Source organism: Ciona robusta, chromosome 11 (assembly GCF_009617815.1).
Source record: "Ciona robusta chromosome 11, ASM961781v2".
Classification (NCBI taxonomy): domain Eukaryota; kingdom Metazoa; phylum Chordata; class Ascidiacea; order Phlebobranchia; family Cionidae; genus Ciona; species Ciona robusta.
In genome coordinates this window covers 7,792,113-7,812,933 of record NC_143245.1, presented here as the reverse complement: position 1 = coordinate 7,812,933, position 20,821 = coordinate 7,792,113, and the positions used below count along the sequence as shown (strand labels likewise).

Genomic DNA, 20,821 nt, shown 5'->3' with positions numbered 1-20,821 from the left:
TGTTGGGGTTATGTGACAATCGCTTTGGCAACCGGATGGTTAGAAAGGTTACTGTCTACAGAAAATGTCTTATGTGGAATTTCAATTATAAAATACAGAACTTTGTCAATTAAAAAAATGCAATTATAAAATACAGAACTTTGTCAATTAAAAAAATGCAATTATAAAATACAGAACTTTGTGTTTTATAAGGATAGATTGAGCAAGAGCTTATAAATAATAGAAAAGATAATTTTGTGACAGTGAGCATAGAATGTGCGTTCTGCTTATGGGTTATATACATGGGAAAACCAGTGACTTAATATACAATAACTTCATCAAAGTGACGATTCGGTTTCACGTAACGAACCTCGCGCCATCTCTTGGTCTGACGTAAGGTTAAGTTTGGACGAGATTTTTTCGGGGATTGATTTGGGAAGTCTTGAGCATTTATTACTGAACCACCTCGCCGCACTGTTGATGCTTCTTCCCAACACTTTAGAATAAATGATTGGGTTTAAAGCGCTATTTATCGGCAACAAGAAGCCGGCACTAACAATGTAGGCTGTTGGATCAAGACGGGTCCCATTAAAGCTTACGCAAGCCATTACGCAAACTGGGACCCAACAGCAAAAGTCAGTTGCAACCAGTATTGAGATTCTTTTCTTGAGTTTCCTTCCTTCTTGCCGTCTATGCGGGTTCGAGTTTATTTTGTAAATAACCAGGTAGCATATCGCCACGTAGATAAACAAAAGGAAGTTTAATATAATTAGAAACATTGAAAACTCCCACGCCTCGTCCTCTAATGTGGAGAATATGTTCGGCATGCATACACTGGTGCTACCAAAGTAACCAAACTCTCCAGTGATTTTGGTGTTCCTGAAGGTCTGTTCAAAACTCCGCTTTGCTCCCTGCCATGTTTGGTCATCAGTATCATTCGAACAGCTGTATGCAATTTGTATAAAGTCAGTTTTTTTCATTGAGTAGGTGATACTGTTGTTGCGGTGTAATTTGGTGAAAAGAAGGCCAGTTACAAAGTAGCCGGACGTATTGTACCAAGCTGGAGAAGTTCCTACAAGTATGGCGAACAACCACGCAATAGTTGTCGATATCCTGTACCAGATTTGCCGCGCGTTTTCCATTTTAAATGGGAAGCAGACAGCAGCGAGACGAAATGACGTCATTGTCACCATTATAAATGCTGACGCTTCTGATGACGTCAGAGCCAACACCCCGAACATTTGACAGGTTTTTCCCGAGCGCCAAATTAGATCGTAAGCGGATAAATACCCGCCCTGATATACAACTCCTTGAATGGAAATTGCAATCAAATAAACGCCCATAAGGCAATCAGACAGTGACAGGTTTAGAATCAACCAGCGAAAACCTTGCTTTACACTTTGATTACCTGTCCGTTTATATTTGGCCAGAGTTCTCAGAAAGACGAATGAATTTCCGAGAAAAGCAAATGCGCCAACGAGCCAAAACAGTGTACGTAGGTAAACGTTGCCAATTAAGTCATTGGCAGATGCAAATGTATGCTCTTTCTGTGACGGTTTTGTGCAATTCGGGTAGCTTCTATTAAAGCAACACGAAACTGTGTAGTTTTGGGTCCGTGTTCTAGGTTGGTTGAATGTACATCCACATCTGTCAAAGTGATCATAGCAGTCATAAACAGCGTCACAGACAACATTTCGCTGTTGCTTTTTATATGGTGTGTTTTCATGGGGCAATCTACATTGACATTTGCAAGGTACTTTGAGTGTCTTACACGTGCAACTAAAGCCAAAAGCCGTTGATTTGTTTCTGCACACATCACCTTTAACACAACAGCATATAACACTCAACAACAAACACAAGATTAAGAACCAACTAACTAAAGCCATATCTCCAGTTTAATCACAGTCTAGTAAATCTGTATAACAATCCTGTGAATAAAATTGAATGTAATGAATGAATGAATGTAACTTACTTTATCCTCGCGTGGCCGGAAAACGACAGTCGTTATAACACGGTTTTAACTCCTCGTGCCAGCTGACAAGTTACCGCGTACGTTACTTTAAAATTAAGCTGCAATTTTAAAAATACTCTGAAAACGCTTTTTGGTTTTAATTAGGCACTTATGGTAATAACACAAGCTTACCCAAAAATGATTTTCACATTCAACTAAAACTAATAAAACGACTGATAGTTTTCTATTCTGCTTGACCAAAGCTGATGTTGTATTACCAACCGTCACTGCCCAGACATGCGACAGACTGCTGTGTCGTTTGTTTCATGTAGACTAGTAAAAGGAAGTAAGAGGTATATGTTCGTTATTTTCCTGTCACTATTTCGTCTTGTTATTAATTATACATTAGAAGCTGAACAATAGCTCAACGTGCGAAAATAAATCTCAGTCCAAAAGATATAGGAGCTATATAGGAAAAACTAACGTCGCGATTTTACAAAAATGTCCGGAATTTTTATGTGAAAATCAGAACAGAATCTATTATAGAAATTGTCGGTTTAGTGTCAGGTAATCGTTGGTGCTGTCAAAGCATATATATAGCATATATAGTACATACCCGTTGGTGCTGTGTTGAGAATTTGATCCGAAGTATGGAGACTTGGGACCCAGAGCAGGATAAATTCTGAGACTCTGTTAGATCCCACCTAATCTATCTATTGTAAAGACACTAACGTAACTGACTATTATCCTTATGTTTTAAATTTTCAACACTGCATTAAAGGAATTTCACAAAGTTAATGAAAATCCAGCCGAAAAAGCTGCGTAAAATATCTCACGACCAATATCGTCCCCTAAATACAAAAATGTAAAGCTATATATGATTTTTATGTGACTATGGCAACAGCAGAGAAAGCTTTCGAACTTTTGTTTTGATTTACAAAAAAAAACAAGAATTTAACAAAACCTTAGTTAATGTTGCAAAGATACTGTGACACGAAGCTTATATATTGAACACTGGAATTTCATACGTCATAATCAACATTGGAATAGTTGTTCTAATAATTGTTTATCGATTCACGGACGAAGAGTTTGTTTATCCTGATGACGTATAGTACGGTGGGGTAAGATGGGACGTTTTTATTTTCCTTTCTTGTCCCGTTTAGTACTAAACCACATAATTATATAACCGTATCCTCACAACTCTTAAAGAGTGACGTCATATGTTAAAAACACGAGAAAACATGGGATATTATGTGCTAATGGTTACCATCTTACCCCACAATATACTATTTGAGGTGCGGGGTTGTTGGGGTTATGTGACAATCGATTTGGCAACCGGATGGTTAGAAAGGTTACTGTCTACAGAAAATGTCTTGTGGAATTTCAATTATAAAATACAGAACTTTGTCAATTAAAAAATGCAATTATAAAATACAGAACTTTGTGTTTTAAAAGGATAGATTGAGCAAGAGCTTATAAATAATGGAAAAGATAATTTTGTGACAGTGAGCATAGAATGTGCGTTTTCCTTATGGGTTATATACATGGGAAAACCAGTAACCGAATATACAATAATTTCATTAAAGTGACGATTCGGTTTCACGTAACGAACCTCGCGCCATCTCTTGGTCTGACGTAAGGTTAAGTTTGGACGAGATTTTTTCGGGGATTGATTTGGGAAGTCTTGAGCATTTATTACTGAACCACCTCGCCGCACTGTTGATGCTTCTTCCCAACACTTTAGAATAAATTATTGGGTTTAAAGCGCTATTTATCGGCAACAAGAAGCCGGCACTAACAATGTAGGCTGTTGGATCAAGACGGGTCCCATTAAAGCTTACGCAAGCCATTACGCAAACTGGGACCCAACAGCAAAAATCAGTTGCAACCAGTATTGAGATTCTTTTCTTGAGTTTCCTTCCTTCTTGCCGTCTATGCGGGTTCGAGTTTATTTTGTAAATAACCAGGTAGCATATCGCCATGTAGATAAACAAAAGGAAGTTTAAAATAATTAGAAACATTGAAAACTCCCACGCCTCGTCCTCTAATGTGGAGAATATGTTCGGCATGCATACACTGGTGCTACCAAAGTAACCAAACTCTCTAGTGATTTTGGTGTTCCTGAAGGTCTGTTCAAAACTTCGCTTTGCTCCCTGCCATGTTTGGTCATCAGTATCATTCGAACAGCTGTATGCAATATTTATAAAGTTAGTTTTATTCATTGAGTAGGTGATACTGTTGTTGCGGTGTAATTTGGTGAAAAGAAGGCCAGTTACAAAGTAGCCGGACGTATTATACCAAGCTGGAGAAGTTCCTACAAGTATGGCGAACAACCATGCAATAGTTGTCGATATCCTGTACCAGATTTGCCGCGCGTTTTCCATTTTAAATGGGAAGCAGACAGCAGCAAGACGAAATGACGTCATTGTCACCATTATAAATGCTGACGCTTCTGATGACGTCAGAGCTAACATTCCAAACAACTGACAAGTTTTTCCCGAGCGCCAGATTAGATCGTGAGCGGATGAATACCGACTCCTATATATAACTCCTTGAATGGAAATTGCTATTAAATAAATGCTCATAAGGCAATCAGACAGTGACAGGTTTAGAATCAACCAGCGAAAACCTTGCTTTACACTTTGATTACCAGTCCGGGTATATTTGGCAACTGTTTTCAGGAAGACGAATGAATTTCCGAGAAACGCAAATGCGCCAACGAGCCAAAACAGTATACGTAGGTAAACGTTGCCAATTAAGTCATTGGCAGATGCAAATATATTCTTTTTCTTTGACGGTTTTGTGCATTTCGGGAAGCTTATATTATAGCAACACGAAACTATGTAAACTTGAGTTCGTGTTCTAGGTTGGTTGAATGTACATCTGCATTTGTCAAAGTTATCATAACAGTCATACACAGCGTCACATACACCATTTCGCTTTTGCCTTTTCCATGTTGTGTTTTCATGGGGCAATCTACATTGACATTTGCAAGGTACTTTGAGCGTCTTACACGTGCAACTAAAGCCAAAAGCCGTTGATTTGTTTCTGCACACATCACCTTTAACACAACAGCATATAACACTCAACAACAAACACAAGATTAAGAACCAACTAACTAAAGCCATTTCTCCAATTGAATCAAAAGTTAGTAAATAAGTACATAGTAAAATTCAAATCTGCAAGAAAAAAATTTAAGCTGCAATTTTAGAAATTCCCTGGAAACGTCTTTTGTTCTTTATTAAGCATGGTAATATAACGAGGTTACCCAAAAATGTTTTTCACATTTAACTAAAACTAATGAAAAGAGTTTTCTGTTCTCGTCCAAAGCTAATGTTGTATCATCAACCGTCACTGCCCAGACATCGAGACATGCGACAGACTGTGTCGTTAGTTTCATGTAAACTAGTTAACGGAATTGTAAAGAAACTTCACTGACTATTATCCTTTTAATTTAAATTTTCAACACTGCATTGATTGAATTACTCAGTTAATAAAATTCTAGCAAACAAAAGGCGTAAAATATCGCACGACCAATATCGCCCCCTAAACTATATGAGCCCCCTAAACTATTTGTGATGAAAAGGTGAAGCTATATGTGATCTCTATGTGACCATGACAACAGTAGAGAAAGCTTTCGAAGTTTTTGTTTCAATTTACAAAAAAACAAGAATTTAATAAAATATTTGTAAATATGGCAAAGATACTGTAATACAATTTTCACATATTAAGCACTGGGGTTTTTATAAACATACAGCGATCGTCTGTAATTCAGAAAAATCGTTTTAGAGTTCAATAACAAGTTATTAAAGTACATATTTATAAAATTTATCGATTGTTTTAGGAAAATGGGACACCTGTTTTTAAAATAAAGATTCTATGATATGATATAGTTCACATGTTACGTTTTTAAGGTTTAAGTCGATTTGAAACACCATCGTTGGGTTTTGGATCCTTGGCTAACGAATTAACATTTACGTAATTTTGTTTCAAATATTTAGCGCTTTGGTGAAAAGAAATAAATAAAATGGCGAAGAAAAAGTCCGGGAAAAAGAAGGCAGGGGGGAAGTTGGCTAAGATGTCGGAAGAAGAAAGGATTTTGTATCTGGAACAAAAAGCTCTGGCAGAGGAAGAGATGAGAAAGAAGAAGGAAGATGTTCTGCTGCAGTTTCTTAAGGTATGTTGGGGTGGTCCCATTAAAATGAGGTCCTTCTATTGTATACTTTGTGGGTGAGGTCCTTGTCAAGGACCTGGGATTTCGGCCAATGTGGTCCTTTAATTAGTGCATGTCCGCTAATTCTTGCATTAGTTATACTATTACAGAATTAAAATGCGCTGCTTGCGTAAGTCATAAATATTTTCTTGAAGAAAAGTTAAAATTTTATATAGTATACACCTAGAGTGGCTATGGTCTTTTGGTGCACATTTACATAACATTTATTTGTAAAAAAAAAACTTAAAAAAAACACTTTGTAAAATTAAAATTAAAAAGGGTTAATTTTTTCAATGATTCGTTACCCTAATACTATTCTAACTGTGCCCTAATATAATTCCCTCAACCAATTCACTGGGTTATGGCCAATGTCACCCTGCAGGGAACATTAACACTGGTGTTAATATTTTCAGGATAAACTGGCAAAAGAAGAAAAAAGTTCAAAAGTAAATTTCAACAAATTAAACCAACAATGGAGACAAATTATGAGGGAATCAAAATCTAAGGAACTTAAAAAGGTGAAGCAAAAGTAACTCACTCAATCTTGTACCAATCATAACTTAAACATAATTTGTTATTTAACCCATGTTAACTGATAACATAGTGAATGTTACTTTATCCTCATGTGTTGGGATTGACAGTTGTTAAATTATGAATATTCTAGTTCATACACCTTTTGTACGCTTACGAGTTACCACGTATTTAGCTTTTTGGGTGATTATTTTATTACATTCTTTTATCACATGGCAAATTTAATAAATGAAATTTGGTAAAGTTTATTAACAATAAATCTAGCAAAGTAGCAATGCTTGTAAATACACCATGTGTTATTTTATTATTCCATGAAGGTGTTTCAAATGCAACCATTAAACTTAAACGAATAAAATTTCTTTCTATTTTTTAAATCATTATTTTTTGTCATTTATCTTATATAGTTTAAATTTTATTTATCCAGGATATTGAGATTTTAAGTCAAACTTTTGAAAGAGTGGTCGATCGGAAAGACAGCGTGATATCGGCGCTTGCAAAAGACACTGAAGAAGCAGAAGAACAATACAACATGGCTCTACGCAGTCATCTCGATAACGTGGATATCTTAATTGGCGAGTACATTGTCATGTTGGTATAATCATCATAAGACATCGTAGTTTATCAAAACATAATTTTTATTACTTGACAGTTAGCATTAGAACTTAGGTGTATGAGTGCACCATGTGTGTCTGATCTAAACGACACAAATGTGGTATAAAAAGACACATGTAACCAGCATAAGGTGTGTTAATACACAGTATTGATTGGAAACACCAACTCCACAAAACCCTCATAAATAATTCCCTTCCACCAGATCACCATCGTCGACGACTGAACACTCTACGTGATGAATACGAAGGCGAACTTCGAATGATTCGACACGAGTTCGAATCGGAGCGAGCTCTTGTCAACGATTGCCACAAACATGAACTACAAACCCTCCACGATGTTATGTTCGCCATGGAACAAAACCATCAGGAGAAGGAAGCCGATGGAAGGCAGGAGTTTCAGAGCATGAGGGATGAGATCAAAAATAAAGTGAGAAAATGTTAAGATTGACGTTTTATAACCATTTTATAAAAGAGGGGGTGTTTCATATTGTATATGAGTGAGGTTATATAGAATGTTATAGGTGCTGGGTTAAAGCCAAAGTAAGTGTAATACCATAATGAGATATGACTTTTTTTTTACCTTAAAAACATTTTTGTTTTTGCTTAAAAAAAATGAACATAAGTATATATATATATATATATATATATATATATATATATATATAGGTATAAATGATTACAATAACAACAGCTTTGTAAATATCTGTGGAACTGATTTCTTGGTCAACATTTAACAAAGCTGTTGATCATGATTTAGAACCTGGAAGAGAAGCACGCTCTCCGGATCCAGTTGGAAGGAGCAGTTGAAACTTTATGGAGACAATTTCAAGCAGCGTTAAAGAATTATAACGAAACAACCGAAGAAAGAAAAATTGCATTTGAAAATTTAAAAACGAAAGATGAAAAAAGTGCAAAAGAAATTGAATCACAGATGAGGAAATTGCAAAGGATTCAGGTTTATAAAGATAACTTGGTTTAACTACCATATGTAGACCTGTGTAAACAATGTTTTTGTACAAGTTTTGGAATACTAGTTCTTAGAATCCACAATACAGAAATCAAATTTGGTAGACTTAAATCAAAAATGGCCACTCACAAACAATTTAAAGGTTTTATGAAAAATTGCCTAAATTACTCTGTAATGATCGTCCTTACTGGTTAAAAATACTATGACATCATCATGCAGGATACGATCACACAACTAAGGGGTAAGATGCAACAGAACGCTCGTGACTGTGAAGACAGGAACCGCCATCTGCGCGAGGAAAGAGAGCACGTACAACGTCATTTCCAGCAACTTAAAACTGAGATGAACAACACGAGAGAAGCAGACAGAGCAAAACTCACAACATTAACTTTACAAAGCAATTCTGCTATCAAGAAATTGAAAAAGTAAATTCGATTAAAATAAGTGATTTGGGGTTTGGAGAAGAATTGATAATTACTTGCCAATATACTTGTATTAGTTTGAGTAAACAGGGTTAAGAGCCATTGGTCCTTTTTTATCATAAAAGCTGTAGCCATAAGCAATGATCTTTTAATTCAATATTCTTTGTAATTTAATATGAGTGAGGTATTAATGCGAATGCAGGGTTGGCACATTATCTCTTGTTGCATCAGTTGACAACTAAAGTTTTCTATATGGGTGAGGTCTTATGGAGAGAAACGCTAAGTCACCTGGGATGTAGATCAGAGTTAGCCAAATAGACCAATATATGTTCTATTCAATATGGGTAAGGTCCTAAAGCATAGCACTTCATGTAACCTGGGATTAGGGCCGAACCTGCCTTTTAGACTTCACGTTATCTGCTGATCAAATATCTCCAATAAAACAAGATATATACACAGGGTACGTGACAAGGGAGACCAGATCCTCAGGTTGGCTGAGATGTGCAGGAAACTTGAGACAGAAGAAGAAAAAGTTCTTCCTTTTTACGCTTCATCGCTCTCGCAAGAAGAGCAAGAGGACGTTGAAGTAAAACTGCATTTTTTGTTTGTTTTGAGTTTCCGTAATATATTGACATTATATTGATATCACATATATTTATTATTGGTTGTTAATATTTAACATGGTTACCCAGGTTCTATATTATGTCTCCGAACATTAAGTATCACCTCAAATCCCGGGTCCTTTGCTTTGGGAGCTACAGAACAGAATATTTATAATCTTTTTCTAAATCAACCTCACAGTTTAACCTGACTGTATTTGTTTAAACCAAACTATTATATCAGTTACCATTATTATAAAGACCAATAATTAGGATGGGCAAAACTGAGTTAATAATTTGCTTTTGTTGCTACTGGGAACTATTATTCCAGACTGATCTTGCGCAGAAATTGTTTTTTTTCATAAGAGTTAACATATCATCACAGCATTTAAACCCCCCCCCCTCTCCTAGGCAGCTGTGTACGAGACACCAAACGAGCCGCTTGCTGCAGTCATGCATGAATACACATCACTGGAAAACTTCTGGAAACGCTACAACAAAGTTTTACTCGATAAACTAGCGTTGGATAAAGAGAAGCAGACTCTCACTCAGGTTTGGAGTTCATATTATTGTGTATGAGGTTTTAATAACTGATAATGTATCTTACTTTATCTTCGCTTGGCGGGAAAGCGACAGTCGTTATAACACAAGTGTTTATACACCTCGCGCCGGCTTAATAGTTACCATGTATTTTGCTTTGTGAGTGATATATGTTGCCCCTTTGAAACAGGGCAGATTCAGCAAGAAACATATGATGAGTAAGAATTAAAGGCACTTGGTAAAATGTTACAGCAGAATAAACAACTGCAATAAGTATTACATAAAAGTAAATATGCACAACGCCAGGAAACCAATGCAAATCCAGTTTAAACTTTTATTGTGACAAGTGATTTAAAATTGATTCTGTTTCAGGAAAACCAACAATTACGAAACGTTCTCAAACAATATCTCGATGGAATTTCAGTCAATGATGAAATTTTGAGTCAAAATAATCCTCTGTTTGTCGTCAACCACAAGACTAACGTCAAGTAAGTTTAATATATTGTTGTTTGTAATGTTATATAGGGGCCTATTGATCGTACACCTCATGCTCACTGTTGAGTTATATAACATGGGTGTCTTCTAATACACCTCATGCTCACTGTCGAGTTATAACATGGGTGTCTTCTTATACACCAGACACACATGGTGTATCCATACACCTCATGCTCACTGTCGAGTTATAACATGGGTGTTTTCTTATACACCAGACACACATGGTGTATTCATACACCTCATGCTCACTGTCGAGTTATAACATGGGTGTCTTCTTATACACCAGACACACATGGTGTATTCATACACCTCATGCTCACTGTCGAGTTATAACATGGGTGTCTTCTTATACACCAGACACACATGGTGTATTCATACACCTCATGCTCACTGTCGAGTTATAACATGGGTGTCTTCTTATACACCAGACACACATGGTGTATTCATACACCTCATGCTCACTGTCGAGTTATAACATGGGTGTTTTCTTATACACCAGACACACATGGTGTATTCATACACCTCATGCTCACTGTCGAGTTATAACATGGGTGTCTTCTTATACACCAGACACACATGGTGTATTCATACACCTCATGCTCACTGTCGAGTTATAACATGGGTGTCTTCTTATACACCAGACACACATGGTGTATTCATACACCTCATGCTCACTGTTGAGTTATAACATGGGTGTCTTCTTATACACCAGACACATATGGTGTATTCATACACCTCATGCTCACTGTCAAGTTATAACATGGGTGTCTTCTTATACACCAGACACACATGGTGTATTCATACACCTCATGCTCACTGTTGAGTTATAACATGGGTGTCTTCTTATACACCAGACACATATGGTGTATTCATACACCTCATGCTCACTGTCAAGTTATAACATGGGTGTCTTCTTATACACCAGACACACATGGTGTATTCATACACCTCATGCTCACTGTTGAGTTATAACATGGGTGTCTTCTTATACACCAGACACATATGGTGTATTCATACACCTCATGCTCACTGTCAAGTTATAACATGGGTGTCTTCTTATACACCAGACACACATGGTGTATTCATACACCTCATGCTCACTGTTGAGTTATAACATGGGTGTCTTCTTATACACCAGACACACATGGTGTATTCATACACCTCATGCTTACTGTCGAGTTATAACATGGGTGTCTTCTTATACACCAGACACACATGGTGTATTCATACACCTCATGCTCACTGTTGAGTTATAACATGGGTGTCTTCTTATACACCAGACACACATGGTGTATTCATACACCTCATGCTCACTGTTGAGTTATAACATGGGTGTCTTCTTATACACCAGACACACATGGTGTATTCATACACCTCATGCTCACTGTTGAGTTATAACATGGGTGTCTTCTTATACACCAGACACACATGGTGTATTCATACATTACCACTTATGCATCCACACCTGATAATGTACACCCACCACCCACATTAAATATACCACCATATCCATAGATTGTCTGTACCTGTTATGGACTCGCGGGTTCAACAACCAAACCGGTTGCTTTTACTCAAACAAGGAAATTTCAGCGGGAACGGTAACCGATGGAGTTGTGATAATACAACATTACGTGTTTTGAGTGTCAGTGTTATTTACCAACAGTGTCGTGAATTTATAGGTGGATCGGAAAAAAAAATGATTGTTGTAACAAAAACTCTTTTGTGTTTGACTTGTCAATGTGACGGATTTATTAACAGTGTGAATGGCTTGTCGCTAGTTTGAAACTAGCTTCTGCTCTGGTTTTAATGCATTTTTGTGTGGTGGACAAAAATCGAAAAATAACATTTTATAATTTAAATAAAGTTTTAAAAAACAAGAAATAAACGTTTTAAAAATTTGCAAAAAATTTCTAACATGTTTTTTGCAACTACAAGCCTTTAACATACTGTTATTTATTCCAGACTCTCAGTCCCAATATTGGATCCACGGGTAAGACGGCCCGAACAAACTGTTGTGGAAGCCGCCCATGTGGTTAAACATATCGTTTGAGCTTCAACTTAATCTACGGTGTTTATTATTTGGTGTGTGTTTGTAAATACAATATTAACTTTATGCTTGTAACTGTACTGGCTTATTTTGAACATATTTTTAATAAAGAGAAAGTGCATTCATACACCTCATGCTCACTGTCGAGTTCTAAAATAGGTGTCTTCCTATACCATATGACACGCAATGTACACTGCACAACAAAGTAAACTTTTATGAAATGGATGTAAAATACACTTCAGCCTCATTTCAATCTACCATACACTGGATTTGAAAGATGAATCCTCTGGTTTGCAACGAAATGCCAAATAACAACAACCAAATGACCTGAAAAACAAAGCTCTTAAAATCTGTTTTAACAGTTTATATTACAGTGAAGTGAAACTTACCTTTTTGGAAGAGAGAAAAAAACTCAATCTTAATAATAATAAAAATGGGAGAGCACGCTGCAGTGTTGCGCAATCAAAAACAAACGTTAAGTGTTTGACGACATATATTTCGGTAACATTCACCAATTCAAAGCATTTAATACAAGAGGTACACAAGCAGTGAGCATGCAGGGGGAACCAGAGCTTATAATCAATAACAAACCAACCATATTAGTAAACATGGGGTTAAGGTAATGTAAGAACATCTTTGGAACCAGAGGTTTAGATTTCAATTTTGGAACTTCATTTCAAAAAGGTTTATTACAAGAAAAGGCATGCGTTTCAATTACTGATTAATGTTAAGACTTACAAAGGTATATATCGGCTTAGGAGATGTGACAGGTTGCGATGCAAATTATAAAGTTAATTTAATAAGTATATTGATTAACCTTGGCTTAAAATGTCATTATATACAGAACATACATCAATAGAAATCCTGACAAACCATGTGTGTGATGCAACAATCCCTATTCAAACCTAACAATGGGGAACTAACACTATACCTATCCTACTTTGTCATGTTTAAACAGATGTAGGATTATTGTTTTAAACAGCAAGCCAACGCAGCAATGTTTGTGATATAAGCTAGTGCAGCGCGTGTCTCAAACCACACAATTGCCTAAGGAACACACAGAGCAGCTTTGGGCGTCTGCTTCTTTATATCTTGAGCTCACTGCAATAATTCCCGTCCAGATAAAATATAATAAATTACAATCGATGCTAATCAGCGTTAAGTTCCGTGCCCTACAATTGCAATTCACACGCCGCCATTGTTTGTAAGGTAACAGGAGTGCGTTACTGCGTCGTTTCTAGTGTTGCCATTCACCGGCATTCCCAAACTTTCACGAGGAGGTCAACACTGCCAGTGATGATGTATGGCGCACTCTTGTGGACATCTGGAATAGTGGAATTTGTTTTTATAAAAAATTTAAAAATCAAAGTCACATTTTTTTAAATTTATACCACAAAAGTGGGCAACTCTTCTGAACATCTTCAAGAAAAAGGAAATATATATTTTTTTTGAAATATTTTTTTATTTTTTATCCATTGGTAAAGACACAATTCAAACCACAGAAAAGCATGAGTGGAGGGTTTAGAGAAGTTTGGTGCTTATGGTAGGATCTCACTGTTTCGAATAGACAACGTTAGGGTAATGAACCTATCTGGTCTACATACCGGGTCCCATTACATGCCTTGCATAGGTCCCTTTAATTAGTGCATGTCCGCTATATCCACAATATTCACTACATAGCCGACATGCACTAATTAAAGGGACCGCCTCGCATTGGGATCTCACCATTCTATAATACAATATATATATATATATATATATATATATAAAACAAGCCACCTACCTAGATCGGTAACAAAATGTTCATGAGCTGCCAAAGTTTTGTGACATCTTTTATTCTTGATGTCCCAAACTCTAAGTGTTTTATCGTCAGATGCTGTGATGAGAAACTTCCCGCGTGGATGAAACATGGCCGCTCGAATCCAGCTATCGTGACCAATGAGAGTAAACAGACACTGGCCTGTTGATACGTCCCATATCTTTAGTGTTTTGTCTCTCGAGCCGGACACAATAAACGGACCAACTTTTTCGCCCTTTCTTACCTGAGAAAAAAAATAAAAGATAAAAAAACCAAGATCATCTTGAATCTGTTTGAATATGAAACTAACGGTGCCATTTAGGCAAAACATCTCTCTTTTATTGTACAATTGGTTGGACTTTATTTTTGAGTGTTACATTTTTATAGCACAGGAGTCAGGAACATAACCATGGTTTTACTTGGTACACTGTTTTCACCATACCGAAACGTTTTCAAAAACCGTAAAATTACTGGTATTCTTCCAGACAAAGAACAATGAATTCTTAAATAAAAAATCGGTGTTAAAACTTAAAGAATTTGGGTTGAAACACCAATATACAAACTTCTATATTATACAGGGCAACCATGAAACAGGGAAAAATCTTTCCAGCCACTTTTTTGCAAACATCAACCACATTTTAGAAACACCTTCCCACCTCAATCCCAGCAGCTGCACAAATATTAGCGGCCGCTGATTCAGGAGCCCATGACAAGCACTCCACCACGTGGTCATGCTCTCGTAATTCCATCTTACACTCGGTGGTAGCAGTGAGCCAAACACGAACCTGTTTAACCAAACAAAGAAATTTAAAAAGTTAACAATTTTTCCTTTAATTAAAAAGCACATATACAAGTAACTGTATACAAGCCAGTTTACTTTGGTTTTGCATCGAATTGTTGTTCATTACTACATATTTAAACCATACTTACAGTTTGGTCATTAGAGCAGCTAGCAAGTAATGATCCGTCCATATTCGGTCGTACCATTCGAACCCATTCTTTGTGGCCAAGAAAAGTTTTTATGCAATATCTGGAACATAAAAAAATTAACAATCTTAATCTCTTATTCTGGTGCACCAGACATTACTTCATTCCCCTATCCCATATTTATGTAATTTGGGTAACCCTATTTAAAGTGTTTAGTGTAATAGGCCAATTCTGGCATAAAACCCAGGACCATTACATGCCAGGACTTCACCCACATAAAATAGAAATTCAATAGAAACCTTATTTAAATTAAAAGTTCCTCACATAAAAGGTAAATTGAAGCCAGAAACATTGCTTTTTTTAATTAAAATTCATTTTTTAACCAATCAAACACAATTACAGTTGTTTGTATACGATAACTCACCCAGTAGCCAACTCCCACAACTTAATTGTTTTATCTCGACTTGCTGATACGATATGGTCACCATCTGGCATGAAACTGACGGATGAAACATTATGGTCGTGGCCTGGATGAAACATAACATAATTAACATAGCCATGGGAAGGAGTCAAGAGTGGAAACAAAGTAAATTTAAATACAAGGGCAACTTTTCAATGGGGCAACAAAAAAAAACATCATTTAAAAACATCATCCCAATGGAGCAGCACATAGTAACACTAATTTTAAATTTGATGTTTAATACAAGGAAATATAGAAGCGAACTTGCAAAAATCAAACTACTGCTACTGTTATCACAGATATACTTGCAGTTTTATTGAAATAACAATTAGGCAAAAAGTTCCCCCCAACCTGTCAGTGTCTTGGTGCATTCAAATTCAACAAAATCCCAAATTTTCACGGAGAGATCAGCAGAGCAGGATGCTGGGGAAAGTGGGTGATTATTTCATGCAATGTAAGCTGGGTAAGAACAAGAAACACAAACACACATACACTGCCTGGTATGAAGCAGGGATATTTCACGGTAATGTTATAACCACTTCACTTTTGTCGAGATTTTGTTGAAGTATTTTTTAATTAACTTTCATTTATTTGAGAGTTATTCAGAGAAAAATTATGTTTTTTTCACGTAGACTGAATATAAAACTTGTAAAATTTGTTACAACTTGTATTTAGTAGAATAATAAAACTATAAATAATCACATATATAACTCATATATCTGTAAATTATTAGGTAGCATATTCTAATTTATAATGTAGATACAATTTACCTAACCACCTCCAATCCATAACTCACCTAATACTTTCCCAGTCGGATCAAACGAAATATCTTGAACTGCATCAGTATGACCTTTCAGAGTTCGTTCAAAATCCCCTGTCTCATAATCCCATACCTGTTGATAAAATAATATATATGTGGTCAGTTGGTCAGTTCTGCTGGAAAAACATCATCATATTATCAGGATCAGGAACAATGTGAGTCTGGTATTAAGTGAATAATATCTCATGCTGTTATATAAATATAATATGTGTAACATGGTCATTGGTCCTTATAGCTAGAAATGTCTAGCCACATGTTAATATATCTAAGCCTTAGCTAAATGCTAATTCATGCTGCTCTATATAATATGTATAACATGGTGTTTTAAAATGTGCAGCTGCATGTAATATATCACTAGGTATGAAAAACTGCTGCTATTTTATCAAATACAGCTTCTATTAAACATACACAGCGATTAAAACATACAACAGTAGAGTAATCCTATCTATTAAACAGCGTGTAGTTTATGATCATTGAACCAAAGAAGTAAGATTCACATATACATTGTGCTAATGCATACAGAAGTAAAATCGTCAATATTGTATCAAAAGTGTTTTAAAACCAGTCCTATCAGTAAAACAGTTCAAAAAGTTCGATTGAACATAAAGTAGGCAAGGGTGCCACACGTATGGTGCATATATGGGGGAGACTATCATAAAAAATTCATGTCCAACACCGCCTGTCTAGGCTCCTATTTGCCCTCAGTCCTTGAATGATTAATCACACAACGTAATCAACTGACTTGGAAACAGACAACAACATAAAGTAAATAATCTTTGTCACTTTAAAGGTGTAATGTCACAAACAGACTTTTGCCAAGACATTGCATAGTAGTCACAACATTGCATAGTAGTTAGAAAAGTTATGAAAATAAAGCGAAGGAAGTATTTTTACAAGATTAAATTTCTTGCATTATTATTGCACTGGTTAAAGCACATCTCCCCATACCATAGGAATAACGAGCACAATTTGCAATAAAGCAACTGTTGTAATGTATGTACTGTGGTATTTTCAATAATGTCCGTAGCACACTATTCACATGACTCACATAAATAACAGATGTCTTTCTTTAGCGTTTGCCTCAAGGTTGTTCTATTTATGTGGGCACTGAATTTTCAGTTACTTTTCGTAAGAAATAAATAACTTTATAATACTGAATATAACTAAGTTATAATCATTTCTTTAAATTGAAGAAATTTAATAACCAAAGTTAAATACAATACAACTTGTACAATATAAAATTCTACAACTGCCTATTTTATTACTAATGGGCTAATACATTGCATTTAAGTTTTGTTTTAAATGTTGTAACTTTGGTACATGGTACATATTTATAACAATCAATTAGTGTTAAATAAATCACACAAACTTTCAATAATCGAACTTTTCCACGGACAGATTCATAGCAACATCAATACATATTGATTCTTATAGAGGATAGCCCATACTATATTATACACCATGGAGTACCTTGGTCCTTGGTGTATTATAGAATACACTATCAGTATCTACTGTGGTATCTATGTGAAGATTAAATTCTCTTCAACCTCTATTTAGATATTAGTATAATACATTTCAGTTTATGGGATATTACAATTTCATACAAAACATATTAAATATAATATCAATAGTAATAAATGTAGCGACACAAGTAAAACTAAGTATTTTTACAAAAAACATTTGCATTAACAGTTGCTGATAAGATGTTTACAAAGCATGCCAGACAGAAAAAAAAGCTACTTAAATATGCATTGAGTACAGATTTTTATGACCAGCTGGTCAAACTAAAAAACCTGGCTCACAAATTAAAAGCGTTGGACCTTGGTAATACAAACAACTGTGTTATGCTAGTTGAAGTTAAAACACGGATATAACACCTGTATCATGTGATCATTAAAGTGGATGACACATAGACAGTTTAGTTTGAAACATTAGCAATTTAAGCTGGAACATACTGCAAGTTCTAATCCACAGTAAAATCCCCTCCAATCAATAAAGCTTAATAATTTAAGGTACCTTGATAGTAGAGTCTTCTGCAGCAGACAACACAACACTGTAGACGGGATGGAATATCACCCGAGTTATGGGATTTCTATGTCCACTGAGTGCACATCGTTCTGGTGGCCGGGGAATCCATTCTGAAGGATCTTTCTTGTTGTGGGGGGTGAGGCCATCGCGGGTTTCTTTTTGGAGTTCATTTAGTTTTGCTTCTAAGTCCATTACCTGTGGGAACGTCATGTTTTTTTACAAAAATATGTGTCTCTGGGGTGACATTGTTCTAAAATACAGTTTCACTCATAGTTGTCAAACATAGGGAACCTCATTGATTAATGTGGTGAATGCAATATACTTTGGCTCTGCTTGTTTGTATTGACACCTAACAGCAGGGTAAAAACTGTTTTTCGTTTAAAACAGTCTTCAGAAGTTTTGACATGAAGAATATATTATATTGATATTATTAGTTACCTTTCGCTGCAGACGGACGACTGAAGTCCATTTCTTCTCCATCAAACCTTCATATTTCTTATCTGGCTGTTCAGGCTGCAGTAGTGAAATATATATTGAATTTATATACATTACATATATATGGCAAATATCCAATATTTATATATAGGTCTATACAACATAACTCGATTTTGAGCTATCATTTTGGAAATGATAGCAAAGATCATATTAAAGAGAAGGAAATCAACATTTGGTAAAACATGCTAGATAAAAGGTGTGGGAAGAGCGTCACTCAAAAGTGTGGCTGTTAAACCAAGCAATGTATATACTTTCTGTAGTATATAATGTATATACTTTCTGTAGTATATACATTACAGAAAGCAGTAGTCAAAGTTCCATTTAAACATAATGCAAATACATTGCCATTGGTCAAAGAAGCTGCACAGTCACTGGTAATTAAGTGGCAATAATATCCTTGGCACATGAAAGTTTATTTTAACATTACGAACCAGGTCAGCTTCTTCTTTAAAAGCATCGAGAGCTTTGCTGTAACCGTTGGCACGAAGATATTCAGAGATGGCGAGATTTCTAAAATGAAACAAATCTTAATTATATATATATATATATCGTATGATAACTGTATAATGATTAAGGGAAATATTTTAACATGTTGACAAGTAGGTTATATTAAATAGGTGGTATATAATATATGATATTTACGTTAAACTATTCAAATTTGCTACAAGCTGCGGCTAAGGTCAGATTAATTAAAACAACAAGGAGAAGGGAGTTAGCAGCAAAACGACAATCGTAATACACAAATTTTAACTTGTAAAAACAGAAATTCCAACTAACTTACAATTCATCTCTCTGTCTTGTCGATAAAACCATGTTTATATTATTTCTATTGCATTGTATCGGCCTACATCAATAAAAAGTTGAGCGCAGAGTCAATTTAAATCAAGACACTGTGATTTAATAATAAATCATTAAGTGTGATGAACATGAGTATAATAATGACATCACAATGCTGATTGTCATGGAATAAACAACAACAATTAGGCTTGTAGTAAGGAATATACATTTATTTAATTTTTTCATATGTATCAATTTCCAAGGGTTTTTATTTTTTATTTTTAACATTACATCAAGTTTTCTAATGTGATAATGATGATAAGATTAATTAAAACATTTAATTGACAAGAGCAAAAACATAAGCTTGAAATAATTAGTTGCAGATAAAATATTATACCAAAACACTTTTCTAGTATGTTTGTAATAGAGTCATTTAACATTGCTCTTATTTTATTACGTATATATGGAATTACACAATTAAAACACCAAAATTGACATATTTTAGTAATAAAGTTACATATAGTAACTCGATACCGTATAGTATAGGGACATTTGTGTAAGTTAGGCAGCACACACCCATAAAGTTACTTATGTAAACAACATACGTTTTAGAAAGTTACACTTAAATTAATCATTGCACAATGACCGCATGTATGAAGGTTTTTGCAACATGACTTACGAAACATAATACTTGCGTGAAAACGTGTTATTAGTAAAGATAAAATTAAACAATTTAATTCAGTAATATTTAATGCGTTCGCAATAACTAAACCAGTTACATATAGATAAACATATACTTTGAACTCTAGTTATTTGGCGGTACCTTTTTATTTAAAAAGATAAACTAAAATCCTAAACAACTGTATTTCGTCATTTTAAAATTGAACAAAGTGATCAAATAAATCAGGAGTTACCCAAACCAACGTTGTTTATTGAACAGTTTACGTTACATGGGCGCAATTTAGACGCCATGTTTGATCTCTTATTTTATTTTAAAATTGATACCGTAAACCTAAAAATACTTAATAACAAAAAAAATAAATTATAACTAAATGCAGATTTTATATTTAGGCATTAAATATATTTTTGTGTTTTTCCTGAAATAAAACGACTGAAATACGTTTTTCAAAATGTAAAGCGTAACATTCGCAGCAAATCATA

General features: G+C 35.2%; 4 protein-coding genes across 5 annotated transcripts; 1 reads left to right on the top strand and 3 right to left on the bottom strand.

The window, feature by feature from the left end:
- Positions 1-157: 157 nt before the first annotated feature.
- LOC149729034 (G protein-coupled receptor GRL101-like) lies at positions 158-2,196 on the bottom strand. Its single transcript, XM_089887534.1, has one exon. The coding sequence runs from the start codon at positions 1,863-1,865 to the stop codon at positions 318-320; it is 1,548 nt and encodes a 515-aa protein (XP_089743660.1). The 5' UTR covers positions 1,866-2,196; the 3' UTR covers positions 158-317.
- Positions 2,197-2,265: 69 nt separating this feature from the next.
- On the bottom strand, positions 2,266-5,105 carry LOC149729033 (G protein-coupled receptor GRL101-like). Its single transcript, XM_089887535.1, has one exon. The coding sequence runs from the start codon at positions 5,056-5,058 to the stop codon at positions 3,511-3,513; it is 1,548 nt and encodes a 515-aa protein (XP_089743661.1). The 5' UTR covers positions 5,059-5,105; the 3' UTR covers positions 2,266-3,510.
- A 474-nt stretch (positions 5,106-5,579) lies between these two features.
- LOC149729032 (dynein regulatory complex subunit 2-like) lies at positions 5,580-13,689 on the top strand. Of its 2 annotated transcripts, XM_089887537.1 has the most exons (11): positions 5,580-6,107; positions 6,557-6,661; positions 7,099-7,246; positions 7,489-7,712; positions 8,043-8,240; positions 8,472-8,677; positions 9,134-9,260; positions 9,685-9,825; positions 10,186-10,301; positions 11,824-11,906; positions 12,271-13,689. In XM_089887537.1, the coding sequence occupies exons 1-11, from the start codon at positions 5,958-5,960 to the stop codon at positions 12,300-12,302; spliced, it is 1,530 nt and encodes a 509-aa protein (XP_089743663.1). In that variant the 5' UTR covers positions 5,580-5,957; the 3' UTR covers positions 12,303-13,689. The 2 variants fall into 2 exon arrangements, with proteins under 2 accessions (XP_089743663.1, XP_089743664.1); XM_089887538.1 differs by lacking the exon at positions 11,824-11,906 and having other exon boundaries at positions 5,583-6,107.
- LOC149729031 (lissencephaly-1 homolog) lies at positions 12,831-19,820 on the bottom strand. The gene is made up of 11 exons (XM_089887561.1): positions 19,665-19,820; positions 19,315-19,393; positions 18,827-18,901; positions 18,377-18,583; positions 16,337-16,433; positions 15,892-15,963; positions 15,505-15,607; positions 15,084-15,183; positions 14,810-14,938; positions 14,139-14,397; positions 12,831-13,679 (listed from the first exon to the last, which is right to left on the bottom strand). The coding sequence occupies exons 1-11, from the start codon at positions 19,694-19,696 to the stop codon at positions 13,606-13,608; spliced, it is 1,227 nt and encodes a 408-aa protein (XP_089743687.1). The 5' UTR covers positions 19,697-19,820; the 3' UTR covers positions 12,831-13,605.
- Positions 19,821-20,821: the final 1,001 nt, after the last annotated feature.

Bases quoted from the DNA above. Each gene is read 5' to 3' on its own strand.
- LOC149729032 (XM_089887537.1), top strand. From the start codon at position 5,958: ATGGCGAAGAAAAAGTCCGGGAAAAAGAAGGCAGGGGGGAAGTTGGCT. The intron at 8,241-8,471 runs GTTTATAAAGAT...ATCATCATGCAG, and splicing joins GGAAATTGCAAAGGATTCAG to GATACGATCACACAACTAAG. The intron at 9,826-10,185 runs GTTTGGAGTTCA...ATTCTGTTTCAG, and splicing joins AGAAGCAGACTCTCACTCAG to GAAAACCAACAATTACGAAA.
- LOC149729031 (XM_089887561.1), bottom strand. From the start codon at position 19,696: ATGGTTTTATCGACAAGACAGAGAGATGAATT. The intron at 18,902-19,314 runs GTTCGTAATGTT...TCACTACTGCAG, and splicing joins TTAAAGAAGAAGCTGACCTG to CCTGAACAGCCAGATAAGAA. The intron at 14,939-15,083 runs GTAAGTATGGTT...TTGGTTAAACAG, and splicing joins GCTGCTCTAATGACCAAACT to GTTCGTGTTTGGCTCACTGC.
- LOC149729033 (XM_089887535.1), bottom strand. From the start codon at position 5,058: ATGGCTTTAGTTAGTTGGTTCTTAATCTTGTGTTTGTTGTTGAGTGTT.
- LOC149729034 (XM_089887534.1), bottom strand. From the start codon at position 1,865: ATGGCTTTAGTTAGTTGGTTCTTAATCTTGTGTTTGTTGTTGAGTGTT.